The 20,090-nt window shown below is 57.7% G+C and overlaps 1 protein-coding gene across 1 annotated transcript; it reads left to right on the forward strand.

The window, feature by feature from the left end:
• Positions 1–11,679: 11,679 nt before the first annotated feature.
• Positions 11,680–17,237, forward strand: GRP (gastrin releasing peptide). The gene is made up of 3 exons (XM_062600226.1): positions 11,680–11,842; positions 13,323–13,564; positions 17,106–17,237. The coding sequence occupies exons 1-3, from the start codon at positions 11,680–11,682 to the stop codon at positions 17,157–17,159; spliced, it is 459 nt and encodes a 152-aa protein (XP_062456210.1). The 3' UTR covers positions 17,160–17,237.
• Positions 17,238–20,090: the final 2,853 nt, after the last annotated feature.

Consider the following 20,090-nt stretch of genomic DNA (forward strand, 5'->3'; position numbering starts at 1 on the left):
GGCCCTGCTCGCCTGGGGAGACGCTGGCTGGCGGTGCCGGCCCGCTCCGACCTCCGGGTCTTTGCCGGGCGCAGGGATACACGCTGGTTGCATCCAACAGCAGCTTCGGTCAGCCCCACACAAAACTTGCTCAAGGATACAGGTCATCTGTGTTTTCCTCTGTGATACACAGTAGCTTTTTTCAGCTGGTTAGACTGGATGCCGTAACGCTTGCTCTTTCCGCATAAATATGAAAAGTTGCTGCCTGTGTAGTTTCCCGTCAAGGTTTAGGAGTTATTCCACCAGCTGAAACTGCTGTAAACGCATCTGTTGAAACCCAAGTTTTGGTTTCTTGGGTATTCCTTAATGTGGCACAGACCTAAGGATTGCCTGGTTTCTTTCCTCCGTGTTAGAAGGTTAATCCCGTAAAGGGGTAATTCTTTTGATATTGTACTGAATTTGGATATTTTTGAGTCACACTTTTTCATCTTCCCTTGGGTCTTCTGCCTGTGTTAGTAAAGGAGTCGCGCTGACAGTAAGGCTACTGAAATGCAGGCTCGAACCACCTTTGGGCATTTGGAGTCTGCTGATGCTGAGATCAACCCGTTTGTGCCAAGATCAGACTGAGGGGAACAGAACGTTTCCAAGTGACTCCTTTCCTTTCTGATGTTTTCTCATGGGTGCAGGAAAGAAGTATTGTGTAATGATGACTTATTCCTGGCTCCTTGCTTTAGGAGCCAGGAATCAGTGTCAGTAAATCATCGTTTTGTTGGCGATGACTGTGAGAATTCGAGCTCAGACGGGCTATTCCGCAGATTTGGAGGACGCCATAAAATGAAGCGGTGGTTTGCGGGATCCCAGCTAAACACCACGCATTAGAGGAGACTGTCTGGAGTCTCTGCACTTACGCCTGTGAGGGACAACATTACTAGTTGCAAGGCTAGGGAGCCAAAGGACACCACGGTTGCATATTTGTTGTTTTCTACATTAGAAGAAAGTATAAAGTGCAAAAAAATCGCCCAGAGTTGTATAGATCTGTATACAAAGCTTCAGCTCTGGCGTAGGCAGTGCCCGGGCAGAGCCGGGCTGAGGCTGGGTGGTGGCCAGCAGAAGCGCGCCGCGCCGCGCCGCGGTACCGCTCCTGGGAGGTGAGCGCTGTCTGGACAAAACGAGCAGTGTCACGAGGTGCAGCTGGTCCTGTGCAGGGTAAACGACATTTGGGGGATTTGTGAATCACATCATTGTTTTAAAGTTTCTTTCTTGTCATACTCGTATTTGTGTTGATCACTAGCAAGTTTACCTTTTCTGTGAATAAATTGCATCGGTTTGTTCTCCACCGACGGCTTTGCTCCGGCCCGTTTTACTGGCTGCCTGCGACGGGCTAGAGACTACTCCTGACCTAAGGGGCTGGGCTGCCCTCGACGCTGTTTTTGACTTGGATTCGCATAATTGTCTGAGCTGCTTTAAGCAAACCATTTCCATTTCCATTTCTTGTAACAGTGTTGCTTGTTTGTTACCTTGCAGGAGAAGTGGGGGAGGGAAGAAGTGCAAAAGATTTTGCTGAAGATCAAAATTTCTGGTATAAACCCTTTCCTTCTGCTAAAGAAAAGTATGGAATCTTTTAGTTCTCAAGCCGGTAACAGAGATAAATTGGCTTTGACAGTGAAATGCGTATCAGGAGGAAGTTTTCTTTCTACTGTGAGTAAATGGCACTGTACAACGCTTGAATGATTTAATGCCTGTTAAATATTATTATAGCTGTGGAGATAATGCTGTTTCCTATTTGAAATGTTTTGTAACTGAATGTTATGAGCTTTTCCTACTAGTCTTGCTGAGAACAAGTTTGCAGCTGACCTCACGTGATCCAGCTGAACCGATCTATCAGCTGAGATTGGACAATCCTACTGCAGACAACTTACTTTGCCATGTCTCTCTGCCAGCTCTCATGTTCGCTGGAGGCAACACAACCTGCAAACCTAACCAGAGGCCAGCAGCTCTTGTGGAGCAGGCTCAGGAAAGCACCTGAAAAGAGCTAGGAGCAGGGCAGAGGCAAAGAACGGAGGCAGGTTGAGCCTTTGGGAACAGCAATCTGCTAATTCGCCCAACTGTAGCATGCAACTTCGTGTTTACCACCTGTGTGCTTCAGGAACAAGTACGTTCTTCCTGCAGTACATATGTGGTGGAGGAGACATCTCAGAGACGCAAGGAGAGATGTCGGTACTGCATCTGCTATGGACTTGGGAAGCCAAATGGCACGGCAGCGTGTTCCCTTAGGTGAGGAATCTTCCAATAACACCATGCAGTGAACGTCAAGACTCTGGGATTGATCAGACCGTGATGGAGCTGACGCTGAACGCGCCACGTTCCCCAGTCTCTGCCTGTCGCCGCCGAGGCTCTTCGTGCTGCTGAGTGCGATGTGCATGTGCACGTCCCCGTTGGCAGCGCTCCCGCAGCCTCGGCCTTCCCAAAGGCTCCAGCTGGCCGAGCACGGGATCTTCCACCCTCTGCCGGGAGAGGAGAGCGAGGCAAGCGTCTCGCGTGCAAAACTGCAGGCGCAAAAGTGTGGTGGAGCCCACCTGAGCCCTTCTCTGCACGTTCCCAGCTCTTCAGCCAGCATCTCCCACCACCGGTCACTGAAATTCTAGTTTGTGGCAATAAACAGGCATGAAATGAAACAATCTGAGGGTCTGGGGTGTCTTCCAAATCCAGGACCATCCCCAGGTTGAATCTTTCACTTCAGTAATCATGACAACTTTTAAACTGTAGTAGACAAAGTCTTTTTTTCTTAGTGGAGAGGAAACAATCTTAACCTATTACAATCGGTTAATCACACCTCTCTTTCTCAGAAGCAAAGAAAAGCAGACATGCACAAATGTATTGCATGTGCTTGTTGCAGGAGATATGCTTTCCAGTTCAGCATAATGTGAATAGTCCCGCTTTTTGTAAGTCATACTTGTATTACTCTGAATGTTAACGTTACCACCCAGCAAGGAATGGTTTTAGCACTCACCTCTTTCTTAACGTACTGGAGAAAAGATGATTCAGCTCTTTGCCAGCCTTTTATGTTAATCCCACGTTTTTCCAAATCTCTGTGTCGCTGATGTAGAAATCCAAGGCCACTGCTGACAGTTTCCTGGAAGGCAAAAGAGGAAAGGTGCACGCATCCGCCAGAGCTCTGCTCAGTGCTGGGGTGATTTTAAGACCTCGTCTGTCAATAACGGCTTTGTGCTATTTTCAGCGTTTAACTGATTTTGTTACTCTGGTGTGAAAGGCATGTTAAGATTCAAGAAAACAGTAAAAGGCCAGATGCCGTCAATGGAGCGAAGCGTTGGACGGGTTTGCCCCGACCTGGCTAGCGCCACGCGCTCGGACATCGGTGGTGCCCCGGCCCTGGTGGGCTGCGCGCGGGGCCGCGCCAGGGCTCGGGGCTGGGGGCTGGGGACTGGGGACTGAGGACTCGGACTGGGGGCTCGGGACTCGGGGCTGGGGGCAGGGGGCTGCGGGCTCAGGACTCGGACTGGGGCTCGGGGCTGGGGGCTGGGGGCAGGGGGCTGGGGGCTCAGGACTCGGACTGGGGGCTCGGGACTCGGACTGGGGGCTCGGGGCTGGGGGCTGGGGGCAGGGGGCTGGGGGCTCAGGACTCGGACTGGGGGCTCGGGGCTCGGGGCTGGGGGCAGGGGGCTGGGGGCTCAGGACTCGGACTGGGGGCTCGGGACTCGGGGCTGGGGGCTGGGGGCTGGGGGCTCAGGACTCGGACTGGGGGCTCGGGACTCGGGGCTGGGGGCTGGGGGCTGGGGGCTCAGGACTCGGACTGGGGCTCGGGGCTGGGGGCTGGGGGCAGGGGGCTGGGGGCTCAGGACTCGGGCTGGGGGCTCAGGACTCGGGCTGGGTGCTGGGGACTTGGGGCTGGGGGCTTGGGGCTGGGGGCTCGGGGCTGCGGGCTCGGGGCTGGGGGCTCGGGGCTGGGGGCTCGGGGCTCGGACTGGGGGCTCGGGGCCGGGGCCGGGACCGGACCGGACGGGGCCGGGCCGGGCCGTGCGCGGCACCGACGCTCGCCCCGCCGGGGAGCCCCGCGGCGCCGGGGCTGGGGCCGGGCCGGGCTCGGCCGCGGCAGCCGGCCGCCTCCCTGCTTGTTTGGTCGAGATAGTGAACAGCAGCGATGAAAAGGAGGCTTTCCTCTATGCACATACACTTTATCAATGTTTTCTGCAGCTCTTGTGGCCCACAGCAAACAAGACGTAAGCCACCTACATGATAAAAACTTCAACGTGTTTCTCTGCTGCACAGCTTGGCTTAAATGAGAATAAACCATCTCTTCCGTGCCGTCATTCACACCTACATGCATCGCTTTTGTACATAGACCCAAATTTGCCTTTCTTCCACGTGTGTGGCCACAGCTTCAGCAGAAATTCTGTGTACGTGATAAATACATATATTTTTTATCTTTATGCGGATACATAAAATCTAATCTAAAAAGCCAAATGGGGCTTTGTCTGAATTTTGAGGGTATTTGAAATGCCAGCCCTTCCGTGGGATTAGGTTTTATGAATAAAGAGCAGAGCGGACAAAGCTGCATTCATTTTGTGGTTACATTAGGACTTTAGGTTCTAGTTCTGTGCAAACCACGCTGCACGCGCGCAGCGCAGTGACGCCCGGCCCGGGGCCGCGGCAGCCCTTGCCGCCGTGCGGAGGCGACAGCCGCAGAGACCAGCCGCGGCTGGAGGCGCCCCGGGTGCCGCAGCCCTGGAGCGCCGGCGGCGGGGTCCCTGCCACGGAGCCGGGGCGCCCGGGGCTGCTCCGGCCGCTCAGCTCGGCACAGCTCGGCATGGTGTGCCATGGCACGGCACAGCACGGTGCAGCGTGGCATGGCATGGTGCAGCACGGCGTGGTGCGGCACGGCACGGCATGGCATGGTACGGTATGGCACGGCACAGCACGGGACGGCTGCGGAGTGCAGACGCCCCAGCCGCGGCCGCCCGGCACTTTCAGTGCTCGCAGAGGCTCTGTCGGGGACGGGGCCCCGTCGCCGCACCGCCAACAGGCTCAGGCCTGGCACCGTTCAGCCAGAGGAAGAGAAAGCTTGAGGCGATGGTGGTGGGAATCATCGGTGTCGGTCTGATGGGAAGGTGTCACGAGACCAGGGTGGGACTCTTCCCGGTGGCGCCCAGCGCCGGGGCGAGAGGCAACGGGCACAGACTGAAACGCAGGAAACTGCCCCCGAGCACAAGACTTTGCAGCGAGGATGGTGACCCGCTGGAGCAGTTGCCCAGAGGTTGCGGCGTCTCCACCCTGGGGACACGGCCCGGGGCGGCTGCCCCGGCTGGGCTGGGGCTGCCGCCGGGGATCGCCAGGCTCCCGCCGCCCCGCGGGGCTGTTTCCCTCCGCGGACGTGTTAACTCGCGTGGTGGTGGTGCAGCCTGTCTGCACCCGCGAAGGGCAGCTGGGCGCGTGCGGCGGCGCTGTCCCTTTGGCCAAAGTTGCTCTTAAGGACAGGCACGTGCTAAAAAGCGCGACCTGCCTGCCCGGGCCAAGCGGACTCCTGCGCTCGAGGTTACGTGAGCCACGGAAAGCAGACACTAATCCTGCCTATGAAAAATTCATCGGGTCTACTGTTCCCCGTGGTCCAGACGCAGCAAATACACCGAGGCGAGGTTTCTTCCTCGCTCGGCCCAGCCCGGGCGCCCTCGGCCGCGGCAGGCGCAGGACGCGCTGGAGAAGGGCGGCTCCCGTGGGCCGCGCCGCACACGGCCGCGGGATCGCGGCACGAAGCCCGCGGAGAGCTCTGCTCCGCCACACTCGTACCAGTGCGGCACTCGCGCTGGCACCGCACCCGTTCAAGCACGGCCTTTGTGCAGCGCCTCCAAGGCCGCGCGCAGGCCGCGCTGCTCGCGCCCCGCCGCGCCGGGACCCGCGGGAGCCCGTCGGCAAGCGGCCGCGGCCCTCTGCCCTGGCACGGCACCGGGCGCCCCATGGCTCCCCACGGCTCCCCTCGGCTCCCCACGGCGCCCCACGGCTCCCTGCAGCTCCCCTCGGCTCCCCACGGCTCCCCTCGGCTCCCCACGGCTTCCCACGGCTCCCTGCAGCTCCCCACGGCTCCCCATGGCTCCCTCCAGCTCCCCTCAGCTCCCCACGGCTCCCCACGGCTCCCCACGGCTCCCTGCAGCTCCCCACGGCTTCCCACAGCTCCCCACGGCTCCCCTCTGCTCCCCACAGCTCCCACGGCTCCCCACGGCTCCCCACGGCTCCCCATGGCTCCCACGGCTCCCCACGGCTCCCCACGGCTCCCTGCAGCTCCCCTCGGCTCCCCATGGCTCCCCACGGCTCCCACGGCTCCCCACGGCTCCCTGCAGCTCCCCTCGGCTCCCCATGGCTCCCCACGGCTCCCCACAGCTCCCCACGGCTCCCTCCAGCTCCCCTCGGCTCCCCACGGCTCCCCACGGCTCCCCTCGGCTCCCCACGGCTCCCTGCAGCTTCCCTCGGCTCCCCACGGCTCCCCTCAGCTCCCCACAGCTCCCCGCGGCTCCCCACGGCTCCCACAGCTCCCCACAGCTCCCTGCAGCTTCCCACGGCTCCCCTCGGCTCCCCACGGCTCCCCACGGCTCCCACGGCTCCCACGGCTCCCCACGGCTCCCCACGGCTCCCTGCAGCTCCCCTCGGCTCCCCTCGGCTCCCCACAGCTCCCCACGGCTCCCACGGCTCCCCACGGCTCCCCTCGGCTCCCCACGGCTCCCTGCAGCTTCCCTCGGCTCCCCACGGCTCCCCTCAGCTCCCCACGGCTCCCACGGCTCCCTGCAGCTTCCCTCGGCTCCCCACGGCTCCCCACGGCTCCCCTCTGCTCCCCACGGCTCCCCACAGCTCCCCACGGCTCCCACGGCTCCCCACAGCTCCCCACGGCTCCCACGGCTCCCCACAGCTCCCTGCAGTTCCCCTCGGCTCCCCACGGCTCCCTCGGCTCCCCTCTGCTCCCCACGGCTCCCCACGGCTCCCTTCAGCTCCCACGGCTCCCCTCAGCTCCCACGGCTCCCCTCGGCTCCCCTCGGCTCCCACAGCTCCCTCGGCTCCCCTCGGCTCCCCTCGGCTCCCACGGCTCCCACGGCTCCCACGGCTCCCCACGGCTCCCCACAGCTCCCCACGGCTCCCACGGCTCCCACGGCTCCCCACGGCTCCCCACAGCTCCCCACGGCTCCCACGGCTCCCTCGGCTCCCCACGGCTCCCCTCGGCTCCCCTCGGCTCCCCTCGGCTCCCACGGCTCCCACGGCTCCCCTCGGCTCCCCACGGCTCCCCACAGCTCCCTCGGCTCCCTCTGCTCCCCACGGCTCCCCTCGGCTCCCACGGCTCCCACGGCTCCCCTCGGCTCCCCTCGGCTCCCCTCGGCTCCCACGGCTCCCACGGCTCCCCTCGGCTCCCCACGGCTCCCCACAGCTCCCTCGGCTCCCTCGGCTCCCACGGCTCCCACGGCTCCCCTCGGCTCCCCACGGCTCCCCACAGCTCCCTCGGCTCCCTCGGCTCCCCACGGCTCCCCACGGCTCCCTCGGCTCCCCACGGCTCCCCACGGCTCCCCTCAGCTCCCCACGGCTCCCCACGGCTCCCCTCGGCTCCCCGCGGCTCCCCACGGCTCCCTCGGCTCCCCACGGCTCCCCTTGGCTCCCACGGCTCCCTCGGCTCCCCACGGCTCCCCTTGGCTCCCACGGCTCCCCACGGCTCCCACGGCTCCCCTCTGCTCCCCACGGCTCCCCACGGCTCCCCTCGGCTCCCCTCTGCTCCCCACGGCTCCCCATGGCTCCCACGGCTCCCTCGGCTCCCCGCGGCGCAGAGCGGGAGCAGTCAGCGCGCCGCACACCGCGCGCGGCGGAGGCTCGGCGCGCAGGGACGGGCGAGCGCGTCAGCGCACCCCTCGTGCGACCCTCCCCCGGAGGCGCCCGCGTGTCCGCTCCCTCCTGGCGGTGCCGGCTCGGCGTCTGCGGGTTTCTGCAAGTCGCGGGATTACAGAGCTTAACAGGGTCCGTTCCTGCTGAAGAGGAGGGGAATGGCCTTGCACCGAAAACACGCGCTGCGGAGAGGAGACGCTGGTGGTGAGAGCCGGTAGAAGAGCAAAGGAAAGAATAAAAAAGATAAATAGGCCAGTAGAGTTGCTTTACTTCAGAAAAATCCTTTTTCTGAAGAAAAAATTGCTGTTCTTCCAGAATAATAAAAAAATCCTCAAATCCTCCAACTGATTTTTTGTTGGAGGCTTGCTTCTAATAAACCAGATTGAATGTTCAGGGGAGTTAAACAGAGTTTTGTACTTGTTTTATGACAAAAACCATGAAAATATCTGTTTTTTCCAAGCAAAAAATGTCCCTTCACTTGAAAAGCCAATGCTAATTAGAAAGAAAATTCAACCCCAAATTCGACCAGCTCTGTAACTTAGTATTTTTCACTGTAACTTTAACGCGTAAAGGGCAAAATAAATTAAATTTTTATTAAGTCCACAGTGCAAGATACAAAAGGGAAGTGCACAAGGAACAGTCTCAAATTAAAGTAACCCAAGATGGTGTGAAATGAGATTGAATGTAAAGTCATATGCTTTAGTACAGGAAAGGAACCAAGACCTGTAGCATATATACTAAACATCAGGGAAACCTTATTTGTTTGCATAATTTTTGTGGTAAAGAGACCGAGGACTTCCCGGCGGGACCGCGCTGAGCAAGAGCTCGCGGCTGGCGCTGGCCAGCGCGCGGCGGCAGGAGGGTCCGGCCGCTCCGGGCCGCTCGGCGGCGCAGCCCGGCCCGAGGGGACGGAGCCGAAGCGCCGGGAGCAGCCGAGAGGCAGCCGAAACGCTGTCCGGAAGGACGGGTGGGAAACGGCGTCCCCCGGGCTGACGGGGCCGCAGCAGCTGGCGCAGGGCACAGGGCTCCGGGGCACAGAGCCGAGAGCCGGGAACTGCGGATGCAGGAGCTGGGAATTGGGGACGCAGGCGCTGGGAATTGCAGACATGGGAGCTGGGAATTGAGGATGCAGGCACTGGGAATTGCGGACGTGGGAGCCAGGCACTGCACACGTAGGACTCAGGAACTGTGGACGCGGGAGCCAGGAATTGGGGACGCAGGCGCTGGGAATTGCAGACATGGGAGCTGGGAATTGAGGATGCAGGCACTGGGAATTGCGGACGTGGGAGCCAGGCACTGCACACGCAGGACTCAGGAACTGTGGACGCGGGAGCCAGGAATTGGGGACGCAGGAGCTGGGAATTGCAGACATGGGAGCTGGGAATTGAGGATGCAGGCGCTGGGAATTGCGGACGTGGGAGCCAGGCACTGCAGACGCCGGAGCCGGGAACAGGGGACGCGGGAGCCGGGCGTCCATCCCGCTGCCCCCCGCGCGAGGCCGCAGGAGCCGCTCCTGGAGGCAGCTCCGGCACCGCTGCCCCGGCAGAGCGGCCCCGACAGGCAGCCCGGCCTCGGAAAGCCTGTCTGGCTTTGGTTTTGTGTTCCCCGAAGCGGAGCATCCCCTGCGCGCTCAGCCCCCGCGGGGAGCAGCCGGAGCTGCCCTCGGCCCCCCGAGCGCGTGCGGCCTGCAGCTCTGCCGCAGGCGGCACAGCGACGCTCCCAATTGAGGCATGAGACTACTATCGTTGATTAAACAAGAATGCATAATTAATAACCAAAATCAAAGAATGAATCACATTAAGCAGTAAAAGAAGACGCAATAAGGTAACACTAAACACGGGACCAATTTAGCCCTTGCAGTAGGGGACACAATTGACTCCCAAGCGACTGTACTAAATAATGTGCTCAGTAAAGCAATTCCGCTAATGCAGGCCACGAGTTTCCGTCGGGAAGGAGGCCTGGGTATACTTCAGCTCCAGTTACACAGGGTCAGCTGAGAGCTGGCAAAGCCCTTACGGGAGCCGTTACCCGTGTGCCTGCTCCCGACCGACACTTCTGCGGACAGCGAAGCCGTCACATCGGCCGTGCCGGCGCCTCGCAGCTCCCTCCCGGGCCTGCTCTCCTCCAGGACAAGCCAGGCTGCGTTGCCATCTCCTACTTACTTGTTCGCCGTCACATCAGTGGGACTTCTTACCTGCTCAAACTATGCATCTAAGGGTTTCACCTCTTCACAGCCTTTGCAGTCGTCTATTGCCTCCGCCATCCATGGCTCGTCCATCCTTTCCTCTTCGCTCTCTCCGTCCTCTTGCTCCATGGCAGAATTTTTTTTCTTTCATCAACTCTTAGAAAGTTGGGCAGTTCAGGGGCCTTGGAGCTCCGCAAAGTTTACAGGGTTTCTGTGTAAGACAAGAACTGCCTGTAAATATGTGAATCATGTTAATAAATACCTGTGAAGCAAAGATATGAGATGCTGGAAACTAGATGAAACTCTTTGCACAAGATTGTCTCTTTCAGTGAGCTTCAAATGATGATGTTCTTTGAGTTTTGTCATTTTACAATTTTTTTACTGGCCCTTTTTTTGTCCAGTGCAAATAAGAATGCTGGCATAAAATTTGGTTTGTTTATCTCCACTAGCTTTTGTATAATGTGGTCAACTTGTTATTTTAGTCATTTGAGGCCACAAACAACTTCTGTGGACGTGTTCGTGTTTTCTGTATGGGAGAGAGATTCATTTTAACTGCAAAATTCGGAGAGGTCCTCCCTGCAGCAGAAAGGCAGCCGGCGATGGCAGCGCGGCTCCTCCCGGGCTCGGGGGTGACACCGCGCGGAGGGGCCGCTGCTACCTGCCCTTCTCTCCGCATCGGCCGTGCCCACTCGAGTCTCCTGTCACGCCGAGCGGTCGCGCACAGGCCCGGCCCTCCCGGCTGCTGCCAGTGCCGGAGCCGGAGCCACTGACACTGACAGTGCCGGTGCCGGTGCCGGTGCTGGTGCCGGTGCCAGCTCGCTCGATGGTCGCTCCTGGCCCTCCACCGCAGGGCACCGGGCCTTGCTTAGACGAAGGGAGCAAAGGGCACAGCAGACCCCTGAGAAGGGTCTGTTTTTCCAGCGTAATCAGGAAAATCGCCCAAGCGCCGCGCTGGCTGCACCCGCGGCCTGGCCCCAAGACGGGGGGAGCGGGGGGAGCAGGGGCCGGGGGGCCGGACGTGGCACGGAGCCTGCAGGGCCCGGCGAGGGCGGCCGAGGGGCAGCGCCGGGGCAGCGGCGCGGGGGGCACAGCCCGGCAGGGCGCAGTGGGGCGCAGCTGCGGCCGAGCCCCGCCGATGGCCGGCTCGGCTGGGGGCCGGCTCGGCTGGGGGGGCCCCAGCCCGCTCCGCACCGTCCTCTCCGCTCCATCCCGCACCGCCCCGCACCGCCCTGCACCGCTCCGCCCAGCACTGCACCACTCCGCACCATCCTGCTCTGCACCATCCCGCCCCACCGCGCCCCGCCCCGCCCCGCACCGCCCCGCCCGCCCCGCCGGGAGGCCGCGCTGCCGCGGAGGGGGCGGCTGCCGCCGCGCGGGGCACCGGGGGGGGGGAGCTGCCGCCGGCCGCCCCCGCCCCGCGGAGGCAGGAAGGAGGCGCGGGACGGGACGGGGCGGCCGCAGCCGAGGCCCCCGCGGGGAGGCGTCACGCGCGGGAGCTCCGCTCGCGCCCGTCCCGGCGCCGTATAAAGGCGGCGGCGGCGGCACCGCGTGGCCCAGCCGGAGCCGGAGCCGGAGCCGGAGCCGGAGCCGCAGCCGGAGCCGCAGCCGGAGCCGGCGCGCAGCTGACGGCGGCTCCCGGCGGCACCATGGGCGGCGGCGGCGACTGCCGGCGGCCCCGCGCTCGGCCCCGCGCTCTGCCGCTGCTGGCGCTGGCGCTGCTGGCGGCGCAGGGCGGCGCGGCGCCGCTCCAGCCCGGCGGCTCCCCCGCGCTCACCAAGATCTACCCCCGCGGCAGCCACTGGGCTGTGGGTAAGTCGCCCGCGGCTCCGGCCCGCCCGCCGGGCGCCGCCCGCTGCCGTCGGGGCCGCGGGGCCGCGGGCTGCCTCCCTTCCCGCAGGGGCGGCGTCGGGGCCCGCGCCCCGCCGCGCCTCCCTGGACGGCACCCGCCGCCCCGGCCCCTGCCGCCGCCCCGGCCCGCACGGGGGGACCCGCGCCCGCCGCCCCCGCCCTCCGGCTTCCCCCGCGGCCGCGCGGCTCGGCCCGGCGCCGCGGCGGGGCCGCCCCGACCCCCCGCCCCGGACGGTGCTGCCCGCCGCCGGCCGCCGCTCGCCTCCCTGCCTGCCCGCGGCCCCGGCGGCTCCCGCCCTCGGAGCGGCCCCGGAGCCCGCGGCCCCGGCGGCGCTGCCGTCAGCGCCCCGACGGCGGAGCGGGCCGCGCTGCCGGCGCCCCTGCGAGCGGGCGGCGCCGGCGGAGCGGGGCCTCCCCCGGCCGCGCCGCGGCTCCGAGCCGGGCGCTCCCGGCGGCGCTGCCCGCTCGGGGCGGCCCCGGTCCGGCGGGGCGCTGAGCGCCGCGCAGCCCCCGGGGCCGCCGGCAGCGCGCTGCAGCCCGGACACGCGCGGCCGCCCGGACACGCGCGGCCGCCCGGACACGCGCGGCCGCGGCTCCTGCCGCGCCGCAGCCGGAGCCGGAGCCGCAGCCGGAGCCGCAGCCGGAGCCGGAGCCGCAGCCGGAGCCGGAGCCGCAGCGGCGCGGGCAGGGGCGGCGGGCGGCGGGCAGCGCAGCGCTCCCCCTTGCCGGGGAGTGTTTGCTCGGTGACTCTGTCTCCTGCTGCCGCCCTCCTCCGGGGGCTCAGGAGCGCAAACCCAGGGCCGAGCGCGGCTGGGCAGGACCGAGAGCTCCGCGGCGCCCGAGGCACAGCCGCCTCCGTGGGGAGCCCTGGGCTGGCCCGCGGTGCTCAGCCTGGGGGAGGCTCCTCAGGCCCTGCCTGAACCCCCCCTCCTCCCAGGACCCTCATTAGCCTTCCTTCATCGCCCCAAAACATTTACAATTTTGGTTTTAATGACGTCAAAGCGTGGGGTATCAAGGCGCAGCCAGCTTAGCTCCTAGAAAGGCGCCGGAACATGGGCTTATACTGGAGATCCCGCACCCCGTGTCAAGGCAGGGGGTACCTCCTCCACCAGCTCCCTGTTCCAGCAGATCTTCCCAGGTGCCCCCCCAAGTCCAGGCAAAGCGCTTGGCTCTCTCTGCCATGCTCTCAACAGTGTTTTCTCTGCCAATTTAGCGTAAGAGACAGAAAATTACTTGTGTGTGACACAGTGACAAAATCTCCAGTCCTAGGTGTGCTTCAACTTTGGTATCATCTAACCTTTCCCTTCCCTTCCCTTCCCTTCCTTTCCCTTCCCTTCCCTTCCCTTCCCTTCCCGTCCTGTCCCTCAGAAGTTTCAGCTGATTTTTGAACGATCACGCTCACATCTTGTTTAATTTCGTGCTACTGCCATTGTTCTCATAGGACATTTAATGGGCAAAAAGAGCACTGGAGATTTCCCTTATGTTGATGAAGAAGAAAACAAGATCCCACTTTCAGCGTTACCTGAAAATGTCAAGCAGCTGGAAGACTATCTGCAGTGGGAAGAAATGTCCAAATATTTGCTAAGGCTGCTGGAAGGAAATGAAAATAAAAGTGATCATATCTTAAAAGGAGGGCTTAAAAAGAACACCTGGGAGACAGAAGACAGTACCAGCTGGAAGGATGTAAGTTTATGGTAAAAAAGATTCTATATATTTAACATTTCTTTTACAGTAACATATCAGCTTCCTCTAATTTATGGATTGTCCAGAAAATTAGCAAAAGTATGTCTAATGAATAAGTCCTCCGGTAAAAGTTAGACCTTACTCATGATTACAAATTTTCCATCACAGATTATATCTTTCATGAATTCCCTTGCTACTGGGCGTACGCTCGGTAAGTATTAGGCAGATTTCGGTGTCCGTATTCCATGCAAGTCACTTGGTAGTTGGTTTTTTTTTTTCTTTTCTGGCACTTCATGCTCAGATGACCACATCAACACCAAGTTCTGTATCAACTCAGAGAAACCGAGCTAGTATGAGAAAGACGTGAGCATAGGAGGGCAGGAAGAAAGCAAAGGGTATTGTGTATAAGGTCGCATCACGTTAAATGTCTTCTAGTGTTGCCCATCTGGCTGTTGTTATCCTGCGGTTTGGCTTGTCGAGTACTGCAGATCAGGGATGCAGAGCCTTGGGCTGGAGAGTTTCTTCTGTTCCCAGCTCTACCTCTGTCTCATGCAAACCCTTCTTCCTCCTAAGGCATCAGCTTCCTCAGCTGATGGTGCTGACCACTACCATGGTTATTTTTGGTCTTGCAAAATGAGACTATGGCCACTGGTAAATTTTGTATGTGCCTGGGACCCACTTCTTCTTCCTTTAAGTTAATGTGCTTATTCTAAGGACAAGAGGCAATGGGCAGAAATTGAAGCACAGGAAGTTCTGCCTGACCGTGAGGGGGAATTTCTTCCCTGTGAGAGTGACGGAGCCCTGGCCCAGGTTGCCCAGAGAGGTTGTGGAGTCTCCTTCTCTGGAGATCTCCAAGGGCCACCTGGATGCAACCTCGTCTAACATGCTCTAGGTGACCGTGCTGAGCGGGGAGGTTGGACTAGATGATCTCCAGAGGTCCCTTCTAACCTTACTCATTCTGTGATTCTGTGATTCACAAAAGAACAAGACTTCAGAACAGATTTACTCCTATTATTTTTGAAACTCCTGTAAAATATACTTGGAAGTGAAATTTTATAAAAAATAATCAGAATATAAATGAATTACCACGCAACTTGCAGCATTTACTAGAAAACTCCTTTCTGTATATTGCATTAGGTACAATAATGCTGATACAGCTACAGAATTATTTTGGGCAACACTGAAATGGCATAGAAAGATTAATATTCTCCCTTAAAGATGTTAGGTTTGTGATGTGATGCAGTGACTGTTCCTGGACTTACTTCACCCTGGTCTCCCTTCTGAAACACTGGTACAGTGAAGGCCATGAATACTTTGTCATTTACTTGAATATGGATCCAAATTTACCATTAAATAAAGCCACGATTTAAGTCTGTTACCCACTGATGTGAATGCTGTCGATATGTTTCTTTCTGGCTAGGGCTTTATGACAGTGACACTTATAATAACTGTGACTAATGGTATCTAAAAGTAAACTATTTATCTCATCTTTGGTTCTGCAGTGTGCAGCTATGAAATCAAGTTATATGAACAAATTCCAGTATGCTATGTAAAAGGAGAAATATTTTGACTTCTAAAAGTATCTAGTAGTAAATTGTACTTACTAAAGCTATATGTTCATTCAGTAAGTTGAGTCGCATCCACATATATATATATACTTTTATCCTAAATTAATTGATTCACACTTTCATAGTTGGATATTGACCATATACATGGATAAATGAAGTTATTGCCTTAATTTTCCAGGGTTCTCTGGTGAGTGGTAAAAAAATTCACGTTTTTCATGTACTTAAGATACACGACAACCTGCGAAGCCCTGTTGTATGGTAGAACCTGCGATCTCTGGCATGCAACGATTAGTTTGTCTCTACCCCAAAGTAAAAGATAATCATGAGAGGAATATGTAACTTGTGCTTTCCTGTGGTTGGACACACATACATGATTATATGCAGCTTTCTTAAAATACAATGTCTTGTTTTTCCATCGGCTTCAGTTAAGTAAAAGAAAAAAAGCATTTCAAAATCAAACAATGCATCTTTTTGAGATTTCCCTTCTAGATGCAGAAGACTTGCAGATCAAAAAGAATATGCTTTACTTTTTAGAGAGCTTTAATAGTTTCCTAAACATTTAAATCACTATAGTTATTATTTTTAATAAAGGAGGCATTATTTATTTATGGAGGTGAGATTCTGGTACACAGTCATAAAAGAGTGTAAGTAACCTCTGGATTTCGTTCTCCAGATTTTTCTGGATGTGATGGGTTCTGTGTTGCCAAAACTTTGGTTAGGCAACACCTTCATTTAATGTGCTGCTGCGTCACAGCTGACAAAGGTGTCATGTACAGGAGAGATGAACGTAGGTACCTGCCTAGGCAGAAGATGGCCAGGTAGCGTTAACTGATGATGGTGATGGTGATGATGATACAGTGGATATGATGAGAAAGTTTGTGCTTGGCATTAAATTCGTTCCCAGCCATATTGGTTTTGAGTTTGAAACAGGAGCAAGTTCTAGGAGGAATAAGACACCATATTTACAGTGGATTTGTCTATCGGCTCGAGGCATTGAAATGTAAACAAGAAAAGGTAAACTCTGTTGCCAGCTGATGGAATAACTGTCCTGTAATTCTGTGATCAGGCGGCTGTAATTCTCATAGTCTCGAGCGTGTCCTTGCAGGGATGCTAGCCACGAAGAGTCTTCTCTGTGTGTGATGTGTATGCTCCTGAACGTAAGTGGAGACAGGCTGTGTTGGAAATAAATGCACTCAGGAGAGCTTTATTTCATGGACTGTGGCAAATTTAGTTGATTTAATTTAAAACTTAAATATTAAATTTAAGATCAGAAGTTACTACCCCCAAAGCTAGAGGCTGCAGAAGGAAATACAGATATGTACCAAATAAGCAACCAAATTCAGGGTCTGGCTTGTTAGCGCAAATACATTCAGTGTATTATTCACCACTAATGCTCACAGTGTGCTGTACAGTTCTCAAGAATAAAAGAAAAAAATTCCTTCTAAAAGACTGACCCAGAGTAGGGAAAGTGCTGCAACATACAAATAGTCAAGAAAGCCAAACAGAGATGGGCAAAATAGTTCTCAGACGTGGTGTGGTGCACCTGAGCTGTTTTCTTCTGTTTTCAATTAATACCAAGCGAGGTAAGACCTTGCCTGCTGTTCATTCAGTGAATACGTTACTGTTAAAGTAGTTAAAAATCAGAAGAAAAATCTTGCTTTTGCAAGTTGGCCTAAGTGTAAAAATAAGTTGGAAATAAACTTCAATTGTTTCTGTGCCTTGCCTTTCTAGCACTAATGAGACATTATATAAATGAGACGGCAGGCAGAATTACTTGGGAGAATGACTTCTCTCATACTTTGGCAGTCAGTTATTAGGCTAACCAAAACAAATGAGGTATGTTATGGGAAGATTATTAGGAATGTGTTTGTTATGAGAATACACAGAGCAGTTATATATTAGGCTTATTAACTTAGTGAGTGGCTTTTGTCAGGGCTGGTCTATAAATACTATTCATCTCTTTTTTTTATTAGATGATGGAGTATCTGCTTCAAGTTGTGAATACGAAAGAAAGCACTCCAAGTTGAAAGGTCTCTCAGCTGCGAAGGAGTGGAATAATTTCTGTAAGAGACTATGTTTCACAAGCCCTCGATTGTATTAGATAAACAACAAGGTTTCTTTTCTGTAAACAAGATTTCCTTTGTGTAAAATATCTAAATATGCATACTCTTGTGTGTTTCAGCATTGACTAAACTCTCTATTTCATTTCCAAAGTTCCATTTTCTCACTTGAACTGCTTTGGTATACACAATTGTCCAGGAAGGGTCTTCCAATTAATTATGACTTACCTGTCTAATCAGTTCATCTCTTAGTTTGAAACTACATGATTTTTCAACATTCACAATAAATAACACTAATAAAAGGCTGAGTCCATGCTTTTATCTGAGTTAACAAAATGGAAATTATCTATGACACAGTTAGTAGCAAAAAGCAATGGAATGATTCATCTCTTCCACTGAAAGTCTTCTCGGTCCTGAATTGCTCCCTGGTCTGTAATTTTTTCTATGAACTGAAGGTGGCAATATCTTCCAAGGTTTCTGTGGGCCAAGTCCCACGCGCGGCGCACGGCTGCACGCTGGAAGCAGGGAAATCGGCTGGCCATCGCCTGCCCCCCTGTTGTGCGCAGGGGTGAGGCAGCAGGAGCGGGGAGCAGTGCGTGCCCCCCGCACGCTCGCCCCAGGACGTGGCCAGCCGCCCCCGGCCACCGCGGTTCCTCGGGGGTAACGGAGGAGCGTTGCCCCCCGGGGAAAAAAACTCGTGGGCTCCGCCGCATGAGAACCTCCTCCCTCCTCCCGGAGAGCCGCCACTGGGCGCTCCGCGTGAGACCGTAGGGCTGGACAGCAGCTAAGCGCGAGAGCCCAGGACACGACCCCCTCGCGAGGGACAGGCCAGGAGGCAGGGGCAGCTCCTAGACAACCCGCATGTTTGGCACTTGCAGTCCAGTGCCAGGTCTTCGAGCACCTCACTTGTCGTCACTGCTCGGCATGAAGGTGGTTTTGTCCCTCTGTGACGGGCAGGCCCGGTAGCGAGCGGTTTGAGCACGGCGCTCTTGGGTCGCTACTGCAGTAGGTTAGGGGTTGTCCAGGTACGCTCAGCGAGTGCCAGCTGGGGACCCTGTAAGGGGAAGGAGCAGAAGGCACCACTGTGACATTTAGATGTTCACTGGTCCCACCCTGCCCAGTCCAGATTCAGATAGTTGTGAGCAAGCCCAGACACAAACATATACGCACCTAAGATCCGTTAGTGATGAAGACGAGGGACTTTTTACACACTTCCATGCTGGCATGACCTCACACTGGGCTTTGCACTCTGAGGCTGACCGGTCTCCAGAAGGGAATTTGCGGTTCTGAATTTTAAGCATTTTGTCCCACGAGCAATATGCAAGGCACCAGCTTCCCCGGTGGTAGGCCCTCCTTTGGCGTAACAGTTGCATGGCTGAAGAGCTTGATGAAGGAGTTGGGAGTTCTGGGCTTAGGCTCTTCTCACAACATGGTTACTGTGAACTTCTGGTTTCTATCTGAGCAACACAGCTCCTGGAGTCTTGACTATAAAAGCTAACAGCATCTCCCATAACTTCCGTGGGCTGCTTTTTAGCTAAGCACACAAGTTTTCCAGCTTCCAAAGGACCACAACTTGCAACTTCAGACTTCGGACCCAACCGGAAGGAAGGCTGCCGGTCCCTGTTCCTAGGGGCTTTATCTGTTTTCTCTCACTCTTTCTCCTCATCAGTCTCTTGGGCAGTCTGTCCCAATTCCTGAGCACCGCTCTAGGTCGGGGTATGATGAGCAGTGCATAAGTAGCAAATTAAACACTTCAGAGCTTTTATCTAGGAATCCCAAATAACTATGAAATCTCTGTTTCCAGCTCAGCTGCAGCAAGGTGCTTCCGAATACACTCAGCAGCATAGCTTAGGGCACTCCCTAAATGCCAGGGGTAGTGCTAGTCCCTGCAGGACTCCAGCCATCTGTATGAATCAAAAATGGAGAGACCCCACTGCAGACTCCTAGAAAATATGTTTTTATTAAAAACAGATGAAATGATGAATGAGTCAAATGCCTGCTTTTGCACAGAGCAATGGCAAATGAGTTCACACAAATGATCTTGCAGCAGCAGGGATTATCTTACATGAGCTTAAGGTTCTTTCCAGTATTAAGAAACAAAAAAACAGGCCAACAGGCCCAGAGGGAAGGGCCAGGCCCTAGAGATCTGGTCTAGACCCCATAGGGCAAAATGGGACCCATGGAGCAGGATGGGAACACAAGGGGCAGGATGGACCCCATAGGGCACACCAGACCCAGGGGACAGGACGGACCCCATGGGGCAGGACAGACCCGAGGCCGGACGGACCCCATGGGGCAGGACAGACCCCATGGGGCAGGACGGACCCGGGGCAGGACGGACCCCATGGGGCAGGACGGACCCCATGGGGCAGATCCAGGCCCCGCGATCCGGCCCAGCCCCCGCAGCGCCGCCCGGTCCCGGCAGGCGGCGCCCTCGGCCAAGGCATCGCGCGGCCGCGGCGCCGCCCGGAGCCCCCGCATGGACCCCCCCGAGCCCCCCCCCCCGAGCCCCCCCCGAGACCCCTCGGCGGAGCCCCCGCATGGACCCCCCCCGAGCCCCCCCCGAGACCCCCCTCCGAGCCCCCCCCGCCGAGACCCCCCCGAGCCTCCCCCTCCGAGCCCCCCCTCCGAGCCCCCCTGCCGAGACCCCCCTCGAGCCTCCCCCTCCGAGCCCCCCCCTCCGAGCCCCCCGGCCGAGACCCCCCCGAGCCTCCCCCTCCGAGCCCCCCCTCCGAGCCCCCCCTGCCGAGACCCCCCTCGAGCCTCCCCCTCCGAGCCCCCCCTCCGAGCCCCCCCCGCCGAGACCCCCCCCAGAGCCCTCCCCGGCGGAGCCCCCGCATGGACCCCCCCGAGCCCCCCCCCCCGAGCCCCCCCCGAGACCCCCCGGCGGAGCCCCCG

Source organism: Rhea pennata, chromosome Z (assembly GCF_028389875.1).
Source record: "Rhea pennata isolate bPtePen1 chromosome Z, bPtePen1.pri, whole genome shotgun sequence".
Lineage (NCBI taxonomy): Eukaryota > Metazoa > Chordata > Aves > Rheiformes > Rheidae > Rhea > Rhea pennata.